The 17,219-nt window shown below is 36.8% G+C and overlaps 1 protein-coding gene across 2 annotated transcripts in view; it reads right to left on the bottom strand.

Moving 5' to 3' along the window:
- Positions 1–17,219, bottom strand: part of TNPO3 (transportin 3) — an 83,029-nt gene that overhangs the window by 44,501 nt on the left and 21,309 nt on the right. For both annotated transcript variants that reach the window (XM_055307382.1, XM_055307383.1), the window contains 3 exons: positions 8,862–9,062; positions 7,794–7,867; positions 5,974–6,130 (listed from right to left, as the gene is read on the bottom strand). In XM_055307382.1, coding sequence (XP_055163357.1) covers positions 5,974–6,130; positions 7,794–7,867; positions 8,862–9,062 — 432 coding nt within the window. The remainder of the gene's footprint in view (positions 1–5,973; positions 6,131–7,793; positions 7,868–8,861; positions 9,063–17,219) is intronic.

Raw genomic sequence — 17,219 nt, 5'->3', positions numbered from 1 at the left:
TAGTTTCTTAGATCCCTCTTCTGCATTAACATAATCTTATCAAAAAATTATCTTAAAATAATACTCATCTACACAGTTGATTTTATAAAAGTAAGCTAGTCCTACTATGAAAAGCTGATGTTTCAGCTACACTTGATTACTCCAGTAAATACACCATTCCACAGAAAAAATACACTACTATAAATATAGTGGGTTGATAAAAGAGATAAAAGGGAAAGTCAGACTAAAACCACTGTTTCTCAGGATGCCTGGGTGGCTCAGCGATTGAGCATCTGCCTTCATAACTTAGAAAGGGTTACCTTGGCTTCCTCTTTAAGAACTGTATTATTAAGAATTCTCTCTTAAAGCAAGGCCTCAAAGCTGAAACATAAATGCCAGAAAAGCTCACCAGTAAAAATGCAGCAGAGGTAAGTAAGAATTAACCTTGGATTAACAAAATGAAGAACAAATGAAGGGAAGAAAATTAAAATATATTAGAGGACAGGCTCAGTTCAACTCTAAGGGCAAGAAGAATAATATTTAAAGTGTTTAAAAGTTCAACACAATGTTTAGAAATGGCTCCATTCTAATGGACCACAAAAGTGTCATACTAACAAAATGGGATGGAATAGAATGAATAAGAGGAATGGGGAAAACCATGAAAAAGATTTAAGAGGCCTCTGGTACCTGATATTACAGCCAACCTATTTTTCCTGGCAATTCTGGACATTTTGTTTTCTGGGTTCTATAGCATGACAAGTTACATGACAGAATTATAGACCTTATTAAGTACTACAGGGACAAATTTTTCAGATTTCATTATAACAAACCAAGCTATTGCCTGTTGTCAATTATGAAGAAGTATTAAGTCAAGCATATGCCTTGGGAGTCCAAGTGGCGGCTGCACTTGACCACTGTACCAATAATGATGACTATAGGAACTGCAGTGTTGACTGGATTCTTTTGACTTCATGTGAATGCTTACAAAAATAAAACAAGCTCAGGTCCCTTAACTCAATTTAAATCATTGTCTGAGAATCAAAGCTTCCACAACCACTCAGTACGAGGCTCTTATTTTGTGTAGCTCCAGGGCTGATATACACACACATAATAGTGTGGTTTACTGAATTATAAACAGCTGAATTCACAATCTCACCAAATTTCTCATGTGAAAGTTAAACTGTAAAGCATGGAATTCTGAAACTCGGACTACAGACATCTGGTTGGACCCTAATGAAATGGATAATCTTGAACTCCCAAATTACTGAGTATCCCTTAACAGCAGGTGTAGTCTGCCTTCTAGTGTCTGAGAAGACTAGCCTTCTAGTTCAAACTAGACTAGTTTGAAAGCTCTGTAATAGCCTCATTTCAGGTGCCTTTCAAAGGGGATGCCCATTCTCCTCAAGATCTACCACAACCATTTCTTGTGTCACCCATAACTATGGTCAAATCTTAGCATGTTCTGGGAGACAGGTATATAAATACAAGAGGAAATAACAAAAAAACTGTACAACTTTGCTAACATATACCTGAAGAAACCTGAGGAACATATGTGGGAATGATTCTAAGGGTATTTATTAGATGAAGGGAGGCTGGAATATACTACTAACTTGAGCCAAACTCACTGATATGAGTGTACTTCTTAGAGATTCTGGATTTAATGAATATATGGCACCTGTGGGAAGTACAAATCATAGTGCAAATATCTAGGACTTGGGAGCAAATCTGTATCTTCTTCTACAGGTAATTATTCTTTTGAGAAACAGTTTCTGGCTTACTACTGAACCTTGGTAGAAACCAAACATCTATCCACAGAACATCAGGTGATCACATGGCCTGAGCTTCTCATCATGAAATGAGTATTATCTGAACTAACTAAACATGGCGATACATACATAACAGCAACCTGTTATCAAAGAGAAATGGAATATAAGAGACTGACTTCAAAAAGATATAAGAAAGTTGCATGAGCAGATAGGTCAGATTCCTTTGACATCAACTATTCTTGCACTGGCTCATGTTCCTCAATTCATGCCCGTTGTCTCCTGCCTCTTGGCATGTTCCTTAAGACCTAAATGACTAAAGAAGAAAAATCAAGCCTGGATTACAGAATGATGGACGCTACACTAGGATTAACATGGACTTCCACTAAGTTAAAACTACTGATGAATGTCATATCTGCCAACAGCAGCCTAAAATGGCACCATCTACCATGGGAACCAGGCTGATTGATTACACTGGACTTCCATCACAAAAGAAGCAGACATCTGTCTGGAAGGACAACACTCACAGGAAGAGAGGGAGACTCACATCCTGGATATGGATTTGCTTTCCCTGCTTGCAGTGCTTCTGTCAGTGCTTCTATCATTCACAGACTCACAGAATGTCATATCCAACCACCATGGCATCCTATCTAATCAAGGAACTCAGAGCAGAGTAAGGGAAGTATAGTAATGAGCAACTTTACCTTTATTGGTTTGGAGATTTTGGTCCCCAAGGAAGAAATGCTTCTACTCGGAAATACAAACATGATTCCAATAAACTGGAAGACAAACTTATTCACCTGGAGAATTTGGGCCTCTCATTCCCAGGATGCCTGAGTGGCTCAGAGGTTGAGCATCTGCCTTCGGCTCAGGTAGTGATCCTGGGGTCCTGCGATCGAGTCTCACATCAAGGAGCCTGCTTCTCTCCCTCTGCCTATGTTTCTGCCTCTCTGTGTCTTTCATGAATAAATAAAATCTTTGAATGAATGAATGAATGAACATTCTCACACACTACTATATAGTTTCTCTCTTCTGACTAGATACAGACTGATACTAATAGGAACCAAGTATTCCAGATCTAGAGCAAAGAGGTAACAAGGGGAGTATCAGTCATCTTTTTTTGTTAGAAAGGAAAGAAATGCTCCAGTGGCCAAAGTTATGACATTTTAAGCACCAAAAGAATGATTTTAGATGAGACCCTACATCAGTGAAAATCCTGAGTCATGATATTCCATAAGAAAATGTCAGAAAAAATAACACTTGAGGCAGATTTAAAACAAAACCTTATTTAGCAAACAGGAAATTTAAAAAGAATTTAAGATTTATCGTGCCTTTCTAGTAGAATACCAGAGTACTCACAAGAATGCCAACTTATACACACAGAAGGAATGAAAGAATTAAAATATTATTTTGCAAACTACAATAAAATTATTAAGACAATGATTACACCAAGTAGAATTTGAAATCTTTAGGCAAAGGTTGATACAGAATTGAACATTTGTTATTTTACAAACTACCACCATACAAATTGCATTACAAGGAAGAAAACAAACTTTATAAATGGAAGAATCAGATTGTCATCATCCTAATCCAGTCAACCCTAATGTCACTAATGGAAGGTCATCAAAAAGTATTTCTCTTCTGATAAGATGCCTATGGAGTATCTATGATGTATTCCAGACAAAAATGTTTAATTAACCTTTTGATGAGCTTCAGTGCCTGATTCTTGATTTCGGCTCAGGTCATGATCTCAGGGTTGTGAGATCAAGTCTCGTGTCAGTTCTGCACTGGGCATGGGGTCTGCTTAAGATTCTCTCTCCCTCTGCCCCTCCCCACCCTTAAAATAAATAAATAAAAATTTAAAAATGTTTAACCTTTTATTTCTTTTTTTTTTTTTTAAGATTTCATTTATTTATTCATGAGAGACACAGAGAGAGAGGCAGAGACACAGGCAGAGGGAGAAGCAGGCTCCATGCAGGGAGTCCAAAGCGGGACTCAATCCCAGGACTCTGTGATCATCACACTCAACCACTGAGCCACCCGGGAGTCCCAAAATGTTTAACCTTTTAAAATCAATCATCAAGGGATCCCTGGGTGGCGCAGTGGTATGGCGCCTGCCTTTGGCCCAGGGCGTGATCCTGGAGACCCAGGATCGAATCCCATGTCGGGCTCCCGGTGCATGGAGCCAGCTTCTCCCTCTGCCTGTGTCTCTGCCTCTCTCCCTCTCTCTCTCTGTGACTATCATAAATAAATAAAAATTTTAAAAAAATTTTTAAATCAATCATCAAGCCTTTCTGTCTTTCTCAACCATGGTTTTGAAAAGAATTAAGCCTTACAGAAAATGATTTGGGTGACTGTTTTTTCCATTATCCTATGGATAGCATGCTCCTACCATTATTAATGCATAGGAGAGAATCTGTTCCATACAATGGATGCCTTAGGGCATTAAGGCTTAATTCTCTAGAGGAATCCCTACTGAGAAGGGCTGTTTTAGATACAACTTCCAATTAAGGGAATACAGAGAACAGAAAAACAAACTAAATGAAACAAAGACAAGACAACCAGAAAATCCAAAAGGCAAGGTAGTCTATAATATAAATAACCAGTCCAATCTCCTTGAAATCAGTTGTGTTTTGAAAAGGAAGGGGAAGAGGGGCACCTGGGTGGCTCAGTGACTGAACGTCTTTCTTTGGCTCAGGTTGTGATCCCGAGTCCTGGGATCAAGTACCATATCAGGCTCCCTGCAAGGAAGCCTGCTTCTCCCTCTGCCTATGTTTCTGCCTCTCTGTGTGTCTCTCATGAATAAGTGAATTTTAAAAAAATCTTAGAAAAGAAAAAGAAGGGGAAGCAGAACTGTGATTAGGAATCATAATAAACTGACACAGGCATGGTTCTAGACTGGATATTGATTTAGAAAAATGCTGTAAAGAATATTTTAGGATTGAACGTGGTAAATGTGAATATGGTCTGGGTATTTATTAGATGATATAAAAATTTACTGAAATGGAAAGATGAAGTTGGATAACTGAGAAAGCAGGCTGTAGGAGGATAGGCAAAATATAATTTCACTTATAGTTAAAAAATTTGTCACATGTTCATAGTGGATATGTACTAAAGGGTTAATAATGTGATCTCCAGATGGTTTGAATATAATTTGTCTGTATTTTCTAATTCTCAATAATACTATTTCTTTAAAATAAACGTTAAGTTGAAAAATGCATGTAAAAGAATAATTTTCCAGTGAATTTCTAACACCAATCTGAACACAATTAAGTAAAAATTTTACTTTTCAAATAAAAAGTTCTATGATGTTGTAAAAGTACTGAAACAAATTCCTGAAAAATAATCTATAACTACATTATTGAAAAAATTCACCTGACGAGAAAGACCTAAAAATGAGATAATGAGATACGGGCTAGACAATTTAATACCATCAAAGTTCAAGAACCAGCAAATATTTTCCTTAAAGTGCCAAATAGTAAATATTTTAGATTTTATAACCATATGTAGTCCTGAACTATTCAATTCTGCCATTTCAGCTCAAAATTACAGATATGCACAATACATAACTGAATGACTGTCTTCCAAAAAAGTCTATATACAAAAAACAGGTGACTAACTCATAGATTACCCATAAATAAAAAAAAAAAAACAGGTGACTAACTCATAGATTACCCATAAATTTACCCATCTCTGGTCTACAGCATTAAAATGTCTACCTAATCAAAAAGGACCTAATCACATTTAACTTTTTTAAAAAAGATGGTGTAGTATTATCTAATCTATAATTATGATATTCAAAGGTCAAAGTCCTGAATCACCTCCCTATCAAAATTTCAATTGATCTTTAAGAGGGGATCCTCTCCCTAAGTAAATTTATACACTTTCCCTTAGCATGGTCCTTCATCAAGAGCCACTAGTTTGTAGTATAAAAGAGTAAAAAAGCAAGAGACGTAATCAGAAAAGCCTGAGTTCAAATTCTGATTTAGCAATTGTATTAAGTCTAAAGCTCATATCTCATTCATAAAATGGAAACAACATCACCCTTACAGCACTACTACAAGCTCCATGTAGTTTCTGAAAGTATTTAACTGTAAAGTGTTCTATAAATGCTATCAGATCATCGCCAATTTTTGCAAAGAAAGCTGTATTTCACAATAATGCAACTGAGTTAGAAAATAACCACCAAGGCTTTTTGCCTCTACAGAACAACTTAGTAATTCACACTTACCAATAGAGATACCACTGTACTAGAGTAGAAGGCCAAATCTTCTATAATTTCTGTACGCCGGTTAGCCCCAATTCGTAAGGAACGACTATGTACTTCTTCAGGTAACACTGTAAGGATTTCCAGCAGAAAAGGCAGAGAAGTTACATCATTGCTATATCTGGAAAAGAAAAGGAGAGAGACTGAAGTTATTTACAGTCAGAAAATACACAATTACATAAGATAACAACACGCTTCAGAATAATCTATAACAACAAAAGCAGCATTCTCACTACTGTTAAAGTGGAGGAAAAAACAGCTAAAATTTTTTTGGAAAGGTATCTGGAAATCAAAATTTCAACTTGCATAATAATCTTTGACCCAGTAACTCCACTTGCAGAAATTTCTCTCCCAGAAAAATCTCACATACATATCCAAAGTATACAAAAATATGCACTGCAGTACTTTTTTATAATAGCAAAAATATTGGGAAATTAATAAAGGTCCTCTATAATTAGGATAAAAAAAGGTTACAGTCATACAATGGAACATATGTAGCCATTACAGTAACTGAAATATCTATGTCCTAACATGAAAAGATGTCCATAGTGTATTAAATAAAAAAAAAGTGTATGAAATATATTACATATGAGGGAACAAATTCATAGGTATACTAAAATGTATATGCACTTATTTATTTCAAGATGCTTAAAGGAAAGTCTGGAGGGCTATACAGTCAACTATTAATAGTGGTTACTTATAAAATACAGGAATAGGGACAGAGAGAGGCTTTTACTTTGAAAGCTTCCATACTATTAGAATTTTTTTAAGGAACATGTGTTGATTTTCTTAATGAAAATTTTCTTGGGATCCCTGGGTGGCGCAGCGGTTTGGCGCCTGCCTTTGGCCCAGGGCGCGATCCTGGAGACCCGGGATCGAATCCCACGTCGGGCTCCCGGTGGATGGAGCCTGCTTCTCCCTCTGCCTGTGTCTCTGCCTCTCTCTCTCTGTGTGTGACTATCATAAATAATAAATAAAAATTAAAAAAAAAAAAGAAAATTTTCTTAAAGTCACTAATGACACATTGTAGTTGGAGGTAAAAAGGACATCCATTCTGTTCAAAAATAATTTCCTAATCAAATGCTGAAACGCAAGCAAATATGAAGATTATCTGGCTAAGACCATGAGGAAATGCTTTTATTCAAAGTAGCAGGCTCTGGGACACCTGGGTGGCTCAGTGGTTGAGCGTCTACCTTTAGCTCAGGGCATGATCCCTAGTACCCGGATCGAGTCCCGCATCAGGCTCCTTGCAGGGAACCTGCTTCTCCCTCTGCCTTAGGTCTCTGCCTTTTTCTCTCTGTCTCTCATGAATAAATAAATAAAATCTTAAAACAAAAACAAAAACAACAACAAAGTAGCAGGCTCTATGTATCTAAAAATGATACTGTCCCTTTGACAGATATGAAACAAACCCCAATTAGGAAGAATTTTTACTCATAATGATTTTCAATTTAATATAATCTTAAACATTCTGACAATGTTTTTTTGAATTGCTGACATGTCAGGTAGTAGGAGTGATCCACAAGACAATAAAAGACTGTTGCAATTAATTCAAAGAACATGTATGTATAAGTTATGAGAGAGCCTTTTATGTCCCACATGACAATTCTGTAATATTTAAATTTCAAATGATTTTCTTTTATTCTAACAGAAGTTAATAATAAATAATTCTTGGTTAAGAGTTTGGGGAAATATTCCAAATGTCTAGTTAATGCTAACAAATTTCTCTTTGTAGGTTAATAGTAATTCCAAATGCTAGTATATAGTCAACATAAGTGACTTACTTTTCCACCAATGTTTGTACACATCCCTTCCAGGAAGGCATTTGTAGGGCAAGGTCTGCTATTGCTAAAGCGAGCTGAATAAGAAGAGAGATTAAATAAATGAAATGAATAATGAATAGAACAGATGAACAGAAATAGGGTTACCAACAATATTAATTAGAAAGCAAAGAAACTAAACTTTTTCCAAACAATATGACAACAAAGACTGACACCTCCCCCACCTCTCCTCACTTTCACAACTACATATATCATGTAAACTCTTCTGGACTAGATACAAATTGCTAGGATTTAAAAGTTTACATCTAAAAATGAAAAAAAAAAAAAACAACAAAAAGAAATCAGAAAGAACAGACTACAGATTTTCCTCAGAATACATCAATACTTACTTTTATTTGGCAATACCATAGAACTTCATGGACAGATAAATTATACTTTGCCAAAAGGCCAGAGCTACTGACAAAGTCAGCCCTTTGGCTCACTCCTCAAGTAATGGAATGCCATTTCCCTTCTCTTTCCATTTCTCATCTTGAAGCTTTATGCAAAAGCCTCCTTCCTCTTCAAGGGCACTTCTACGCCAGGCAGAGAACATGCGTGAGTATGTATTCACTGAAGCTTCTTCCAGTTTCCCTTTCTAATGTATTTCCCAGTCTAAGGGGGAAGGGCCAGATGGTTCACTATTTCATACATGAGGCTTTTACTAGTCAATTAGTCCAGAAAGGATTTTTTTTTTAAAGGCAAGTAGGCAGACCTCTGACCCAGAACAGTACAGTATACAAAATTTTTATTATCTGCAATTTTAATGGGGGGAGAGGAGTGGCACCACACATGCCTGCCTGTGAAAACCTATACTCATCTCCCCCATTCCTGGTACTTAAATTGGTTTGAAATCAAATGAACTCTAACAGTAACACAGATTTACATTTTCACTTTCTATCCACTTAAGAAAATAGCAGTAACTCTAATAAAGTTGTTAACATTACTTCACGTGGCCTAGCAACATCAATCAAAATTAATTTGATAAATCCAAATGGCCTTACAAATTTCTCTAATGAGAAGCACAGGATTTACCTGCGTTACAATGACAGGTGACAAGTCTTTCAAGTTCTGGATATGGGTTAGTAATGAGTCCCGTAAAGAGGCATGAGAGTCTGTGGGGAGCTCATAAAATGAGGTCTGAATCTTCATTTTCATGGTCTGTGCAGCAAAGTAGCATGATTCCACATCCTGTCGGATCTGTAACAATTGGTCTGAAATCTCCCATGCATGAACCTGAAAGCAGACGAGACAAAAACGACTATTGTCCTAAGTAATTTTAATGTTACACCTCAATACACGTAATATGTAGACCAAAGTATAATAAAAATCTGACCAGCTAAATTACCCACTAATTTAGCCAATACCTCAAACTATATAAGCCCTGTTCAACAAAAGTATTACCTAAATCCTCCTGACTTATTCTAGGAAGGCATGAGAGTCAATCAGATCAGTTGATCTAATCTAGCTGATAAGAATCATTAATTGTATAGGGGGAAAGCATGAAGAAAAAAGTCCCAAAAGCTCCTACTAAAACTCAAATGTCACTGTATAACTTCCAAGCCTACCTAGAGGTTGGATGCTTCTTTTCCACTTAAAAAAAATAAGCTTTTTGTTCACTTTGAGAAGTGAATCTGAGAACCATTTTAATATATCTATAAATAGGTCTCAGCAGGCCTATATTTCAATCTTTAGCTCCCTTTAGCAGAAAGATCATCTCACCCCAAGTGAATATTTCACATACTTCTATTGCTTTCTAATGTAGTCATGTTTGGCAAAGTGCTATAAGTAATACTAAAATCATTTCCACAGGAGAAAATAAATGTATCTATGGAAATAATAATGGAATGAAAACACTGGATTTGGTCTTTAACAGTTACAGAAAAGAGTTCTATTTTGAAAGATAACTTTGAGAACAAAGTTGTGCAGTACACAGTAGGCAACTAATTAACAACTGATTAATTTTAATCTAAGTCTACCAAACTGCCTCTTCTTGGGAGAAAGCTAAAATAGGTTGGCAAGGGGCAGCCCTGGTGGCGCAGCAGTTTGGCGCCACCTGCAGCCTGGGGTGTGATCCTGGAGACCTGGGATCGAGTCCCACATCGGGCTCCCTGCATGGAGCCTGCTTCTCCCTCTGCCTGTGTCTCTGCCTCTCTCTCTCTCTCTCTCTCTCTGTCTATGAATAAATAAATAAAATCTAAAAAAAAAAATAGGTTGGCAATAATGAAATGAAAAAAATTTTTCAATCTCAATTCAGAAGTAGAAGCAATTATGGAAAGAGATCACAAAGATTTACCCAGTCAATTTCTTATAAAGCTAGAGCACTTCACAAGTAACATATAATGATTCTTCAAATGGCCTGTACAAGTTCCCAAAGTAAACTGGAAATAGAAACTTAGTTTTCAATCCAATAAGACGGTGGAAAATAATAAAACATGTCACAAAAAATCTTCCAGCCACATAAGTTTTTAGCTATTCAGTATCTAACCAATAATTTAAGCATATCTGTAGTTTAATATGCCATCAAAACATATTTTGCTCAAACTGATATTTTATAATCTAGTCTTTCTTTTGTAAGTAAGCTCTATACTCAACATGGGGCTCAAACTCACGACCCTGAGATCACTAGTTGCATGCTCTACTGACTAAGCTAGCCAGGTACCTCTCAAACTGTTATTTAAAAAAAAATAATAATAGCAAAAAGATTCTATGAAACCTTGAATCTCCATAAATGACCCCATAAAAACAGCAGTTAAAAAGCAAAACTAAAGAACTATGGAATTTACAACAAAACCAGGTATTACCTAGTTACATCTAAGAACCTGAAAACTTAAGTGGTTGAGGACAAACCAGTGAGTGACATAAGACCTGCGTAGTTTCAGCTTCAGTAAAAAGCAAAAGCAGAGGAAAACAACAGGGTCTCCAATGGATGTAAGAGCAAAGGAACACCAAAAAAGCCAAAAGGTATTCAATGGAAAGAAGAGAGAGATAATTTGAGGACTGAAAATAGAAGACGTTTTGTGCATTCTAAAAGCAGGTGAGAAGAGGTGAGTGGAAGAAGCCTACATAAAATCTAAGGAGATGGTACAGTCTAGTTTCTATAAACTCTTGAAATGGAAAGACAGGACTCTAAGCAGGACAGAATGCTGTGAACAGAAGCAAAATTATACAGTATAAGTAACACAGAGATGAAGAAGAGAGAGTAACAAAGCTAGGAAATCTTAGAAATCAAACCACATTTGTAAATACTATCAGAAAAGGAAGTTCTTTGAAGATGAAAATATTACCTTTAACATGCCTCCTGAAGCTCAGAAAGATCTCTCTCTCTCTCTCCCTCTCATACACACACACACACACACACACACAAATGAGGTCAAATGCGATTCTCTCTCTCTCTCTCTCTCTCATACACACACACACACACAAATGAGGTCAAATGCTATCTATAGCTATAGGGGGGAAAAGAAAATAACGAATAGACTAACCTCTCTACAAGGAAAGCAGACCAGAGGAACATTTTAAAAACTAGTCTACCAGAAAAATACAAAGATATTGGACATCTACCTAATAAATTGCACGTGATAACATTAAAAAATTGCTGAAATTCTAACAAAAACAACAGTAATAATAAAAAAACACTAGTCTAAAGTCCAAAGGATACAGAAGCCAACCTGAAACATCTCAATGGCCAAAGATAAAAAAACCTAGTGTAAGAAAATGAATGATGACAGTATTGGATTATAACTCAAAGAATAGGGCACATGGGTGGCTCAGAAGTTGAGCATCTGCCTCTGGCTCAGGGCATGATCCCGGGGTCCTGGGATCTCCCTCTGCCCATGTCTCTGCCTTTCTCACTGTGTCTCTCATAAATAAATAAATACAGGGATCCCTGGGTGGCGCAGCGGTTTGGCGCCTGCCTTTGGCCCAGGGTGCGATCCTGGAGACCCGGGATCGAATCCCACGTCGGGCTCCCGGTGCATGGAGCCTGCTTCTCCCTCTGCCTGTGTCTCTGCCTCTCTCTCTCTCTCTCTCTCTGTGACTATCATAAATAAATAAATTTTAAAAAATTAAAATAAATAAATAAATAAATAAATAAATACAATCTTTAAAAAAAAAAACACTCAAAAATAAAGCAACTACCCATAAGTCCAAACTGATGTGAACAATAATCAAGTAAATAAATAACTGCGGACAGGTTATTTGCAAGACATAAGATATTATTTTTACAGAAAATTGCTTAGTTAATAAAGGTAAAAAGGAATGAGAAAAACAGATAATCACTATTTCAATACCACAGTAACAATTGCTACCGGCAATATTCATGGATAGGGAATAAAATCAGCAGGTGAACTTTAAAAAGAAACAGGATCTATCATCTATCAAAGTATTTCTCCAAACTATTTGTCTTAATACTTATACAATTTCTTGGACAATTACTATGTAAGAATTCAGATTTCTATACTGGAGAGACAATGTAAAGAGACCTAAGACTACATGTAAAGCAAGAGAAGCACAGCTAAGTCTAGTCTTCCAGCCATTTCTATCAGTGTGTCAGGTATGTAAATGAAGCCATCTTTGAACCTCTAGACCAGCCCATCCACCAAATTTCATGAAATAGAATTATCATCCACAGAGCCCTGCTAGAATTTGTGACCCACAAAATTATGAGATACAATGAAAGATTTTTATTTTTGTTTTTTAAGTTTTTTAAAGTAGGCTCCACACCCAATATGGGACTTGAACTCACAACCTTGAGATCAAGTGTCGTATGTTCCACTGACTGAGCTAGCCAGGTGCCCCAAAACAATTTTTAAGTTACCAAGGTTTTTTTTTTTTTTTTGGAAGATTTTATTTATTTATTCATGAGAGACACACATAGCGAGGCAGAGACATAGGCAGAGGGAGAAGCAGGCTCTTCTGCTTCTGGAGAGCCTGATGTGGAACTTGATCCCAGGACCCCGGGATCACAACCTGAGCCAAAGGCAGATGCTCAACCACTGAGCAGCCAGGCACCCCTTAAGTTACTAAGTTTTAAGGTAATTTGTTTCACAGTAGATCATGAGAACAACCAACCAAATATTATGTGCATCCTGACAAAAGAACAGGATATCACAATTACCAGAGGATCAAACTTGTGTCTCATCAAACCTCTAGATGCAGCTGCCAATTTGCAGGAAATAGAGGAGACTAGAATTACATCATAACTATGCAATAGGCAAAATCCATGGTGTAGGGAAACTCAGTAAGTCAAATGAAATGGCCCAGATTCCTCAACAGTTAAATATTCTATAGAGACAGAGAATCTATTGATTAAAAGACATTCTAAAGACATATTTTTACAAACTAAAGACTAAAAACTAGTTTTTTTACAATAATAAAAACTATTTAAAAAACCACAAAGAAAGGATTACTATGAAAGACAGTGGTTACTTTTAGGGAGAAGGAAGCAGTTATGTCAAACAGAGCCAAGGAAGACTTCAGGAATGGCCATAAAGGTTCTACTTCTTGTTTTGGGTGGTAGCTGTAAGGGCACTCACATACAGTAATTTATCAAGTTATATATTTGTTCCACCCTATTTTCTGAATATGTGTTTAAAAAACAAAATAGAACCACACACACACACACAAAACCCACCAAACCCAAAAAACCTCCAATATTCCCTGTTAAAACTGAACTAGTATGATGTCTTCCTCCCAAGTGAAAGCTGACAATCTACCAGGTCAGGACTCAGGAAAAAGTTCATTGATTGTACCATGCCACATTGTGCTTTAATCTGAATGGCAGAAACCAGTAAAAATTCCAAATGTATCATTCTGAGTTAATTATATTTCTAACTTAAATGTTTCTCTGTCTTTAAAAGTAGAGATCTCAAAAATAAGGGCAGAACCAAAAATTAAAACAAAAAACCCATTGCCTCCTAGATTGTTAAACTTGAGGGTGGGAATGCAAAGATTTTTAAAAAGTAATCTCTATACCCAATGTGGGGCTCAAACTCACAAGCCCAAGCCAGCCAGGTACCCCAAAAGTAAAATATTCTTAAAACAAATGGGAGAAGAAGGTAAACTGAAAAATATCTTAAGATAAATGAAAATGGGGAATCCCTGGGTGGCTCAGTGGTTTAGTGCTGTCTTTGGCCCAGGGTGCGATCCTGGAGTCCCGGGATCGAGTCCTGCATCGGGCTCCCGGCATGGAGCCTGCTTCTCCCTCCTCCTGTGTCTCTGTCTCTCTCTCTCTATGTCTATCATAAATAAATAAATAAATAAATAAATAAATAAATAAATAAATACATACATACATACATACATACATACATACATACTAAATCTTTTTAAAAAAGATAAATGAAAATGGAAATACACATACCAAAATTTATGAGATGCAGCAAAAAGAGCATTAAGAAGGAAATTCACAGCCACACACATTTATGTTTTAAAAAAGAAATATTTCAGCAATGAAAGATCAACAACCTAACTTTACCCCTTAAGGAACTAGAAAAAGAACGAACTAAATCCAAAGCTAGCACAAGGGAAAAAAAATGATAAAAATTGGAGCAAAGATAAATAATACAGAACAGAAAAAGACTAGATTCTTTGAAAAATTTTTTTAAAAATTGCCAAAGCCTTAGCTATATTAACTAAGAAAAAAAGAAATGAGTTACTACCAATTTTACAGAAATTTTAAAAAAAATTATAAGAAATACTATGGAACAGCAGTATACCAACAAATTGGATACTCTAGATGAAATGGACAAACTGGGATCCCTAGGTGGATCAGCGGTTTAGTGCCTCCCTTTGGCCCAGGGCATGCTCCTGGAGACCCGGGATTGAGTACCACGTTGGGCTCCCTGCGTGGAGCCTGCTTCTCCCTCTGCCTGTGTCTCCGTCTCTCTCTCTCTCTCTCTCTCTCTCTCTCATGAATAAATAAAATCTTTAAAAAAAAAGAAAGAAATGGACAAACTGCCAAAAATATACAATGTACCAATACTAAATCAAGAAGATATAGAAAATCTGAAGCAACTACATTGCTATAACTAGTAAAAAGATTGAATCAGCCATCAAAAATTTCCAGTAAAGAAAAGCCCAGGACCAAATGGCTTTATCAGTGTATTCTATCAAACATTTAAAGATTAATTTTTCTCAAACTCTGGAAGAGAGAATGCTTTTTAATTTATTCTATGAAACCAGTACTACTCTGATACCAAAGCCAAAGATACTACAAGAAAACTACAGACCAATATCCCTTTAAAATACTGATTTAAAAAACCCTCAAGAACATGCTAGCAAACCAAATTCAACAGTATATTAAGGATTATATACTATGACCAAGTGAGATTAATTCATGGAATGCAATGGTGGTTCAACATAAAAAAAAAGTAATATACCACACATTAACAGAATGAAGGGGGGAAAAAAAGACAAATTTCTCAATTGATGCAGAAAAAGCATCTGACAAAATTTTACACACTTTCATGATAAAGACACTCAACAGGGGATCCCTGGGTGGCTCAGTGGTTTAGCGCCTACCTTCAGCCCAGGGTGTGATCCTGGGGTCCTGGGATCAAGTCCCACGTCGGGCTCCCTGCATGGAGCCTGCTTCTCCCTCAGTCTGTGTCTCTGCCTCTCTTTCTCTGTCTCTCATGAATAAATAAATTTAAAAAAGAGGCAGGGGGGCCTGGCTGGCTCAGTGGTTGAGCATCTGTCTTTGGCTCAGGGCGTGATCCCAGGGTCCCAGGATCAAGTCCCACATCGGGCTCCCTGCATGGAGCCTGCTTCTACCTTTGCCTATGTCTCTGCCTCTCTCTGTGTCTCTCATTTAGAAATAAATAAAATCTTAAAAAAAAAAAAAAGACACTCAACAAACTAGGAAAAGAAGAAAACGATTTCAATATAAAAAAAGACCATACATGAAAAACCCACAATGAACATCTTACTCAATGGTCACTGACAGCTTTTCAAAACTCTAAGACCAGGAACAAGACAAAGATGCTCACTTTTGTCATTTAAATTCAACAAAGCATTGGAAGTTCTTACTCAAGTTCCAGCCAAAGTAAATGCAAAAAAAGAAACAAAAGGCATTCAAACTGAACAGAAAAATGTAAAACGATGACTACTCACATATGACATAACCTTACATGTAGAAAACCCTAAAGATTCCCCAAAAACCTGTTATCATAAATGAATTCAGCAAAGTTGCAAAACACAAAATCAACACTTCCAAATCAGTTTTTATACATTAACAATGAACAATTTGAAGAAGTTAAGAAAACAATTACATTTACATTAGCATCAAAAAAGAACAGAATACTCAGGAATAAAGTAAGGAAGCAAAATTGTACACTGAAAACTACAAAACACAGGGCACTTGGGTGGCTCAGTCGCTTAGGCGGCTGCCTTCAGCTCAGGTCATGATCCCAAGGTCTTAGGATGGAACCCTGCATCAGGCTCCCTCCTCAGTGGGGAGCCTGCTTCTCTCTCCTCCCTGCTTGTGCTCTCTCTTGGTATCTTGTCACTATTTCTGTCTCTCTCAAATAAATAAATAAAATCTTTAAAAAAAAAACTATAAAACACTGCTGAAAGAAATTAAAGATGACATCAATAAATGGGAAGACATCCTGTATTAAAGGATTGGAAAACTTACTATTGTCAGTACTATCCAAAGTGATCTACAAATTCAATGCAATCTCTATCAAAATCCCCATTATGTTTCTTGCAGAAATAAAAAAATCCATCTAAAATCCATATGGAGGGGAGTGTCTGGGTGGCTGTCAGTGGGTGTCCAACTCCTGATTTCAGCTCAGGCTGTGGTCTTGGGGTCCTGAAATTGAGCTCTGTGTCAGGCTCCCCACTTCACAGAGAGTCTGCTTAAGATTCTCTCTCTCCAGTGCCTACCCAGGGGTGGCTCAGTGGTTGAGGATCTGCCTTTGGCTCAGGTTGTGGTCCCAGATACCTGGGATCCAGTCCTGCACTGGGCTCCCTGCAGGGAGCCTGCATCTCCCTCTGCCTGTGTCCCTGCCTTTCTCTGTGTCTCTCTCACAAATAAATAAAATCTTAAAAAAAAAAAAAGATTCTCTCTCCAAAAAATTAATAAATCTTAAAAAAAAGAAATCCATATGAAGGGGCACCTGGATGGCTTGGTTAGTTAAGGATCCGACTCTTGATCTCAGGTCAGGTCTTGATCTCAGGGTCATGAGTTGAAGCCCTGTGTTTCACTACTTAATATAAAATGAACATAAATGAATGTATTTTATAATAAGCATATTTCAAAATAAAATAAAAAAAATCCATATGAAATCTCAAAGGACCCCCAAATAGCCAGAACAGTCTTCAAAAAAAACAAAGCTGGAGGTCTCACATTTCTCAATTTCAAAATTTATTACAAAACTGGAATAACAA

The sequence above is a fragment of the Nyctereutes procyonoides genome, unplaced genomic scaffold (genome assembly GCF_905146905.1).
Source record: "Nyctereutes procyonoides isolate TBG_1078 unplaced genomic scaffold, NYPRO_anot_genome, whole genome shotgun sequence".
Classification (NCBI taxonomy): Eukaryota; Metazoa; Chordata; class Mammalia; order Carnivora; family Canidae; genus Nyctereutes; species Nyctereutes procyonoides.
This window is presented reverse-complemented; position numbering and strand designations above follow the sequence as displayed.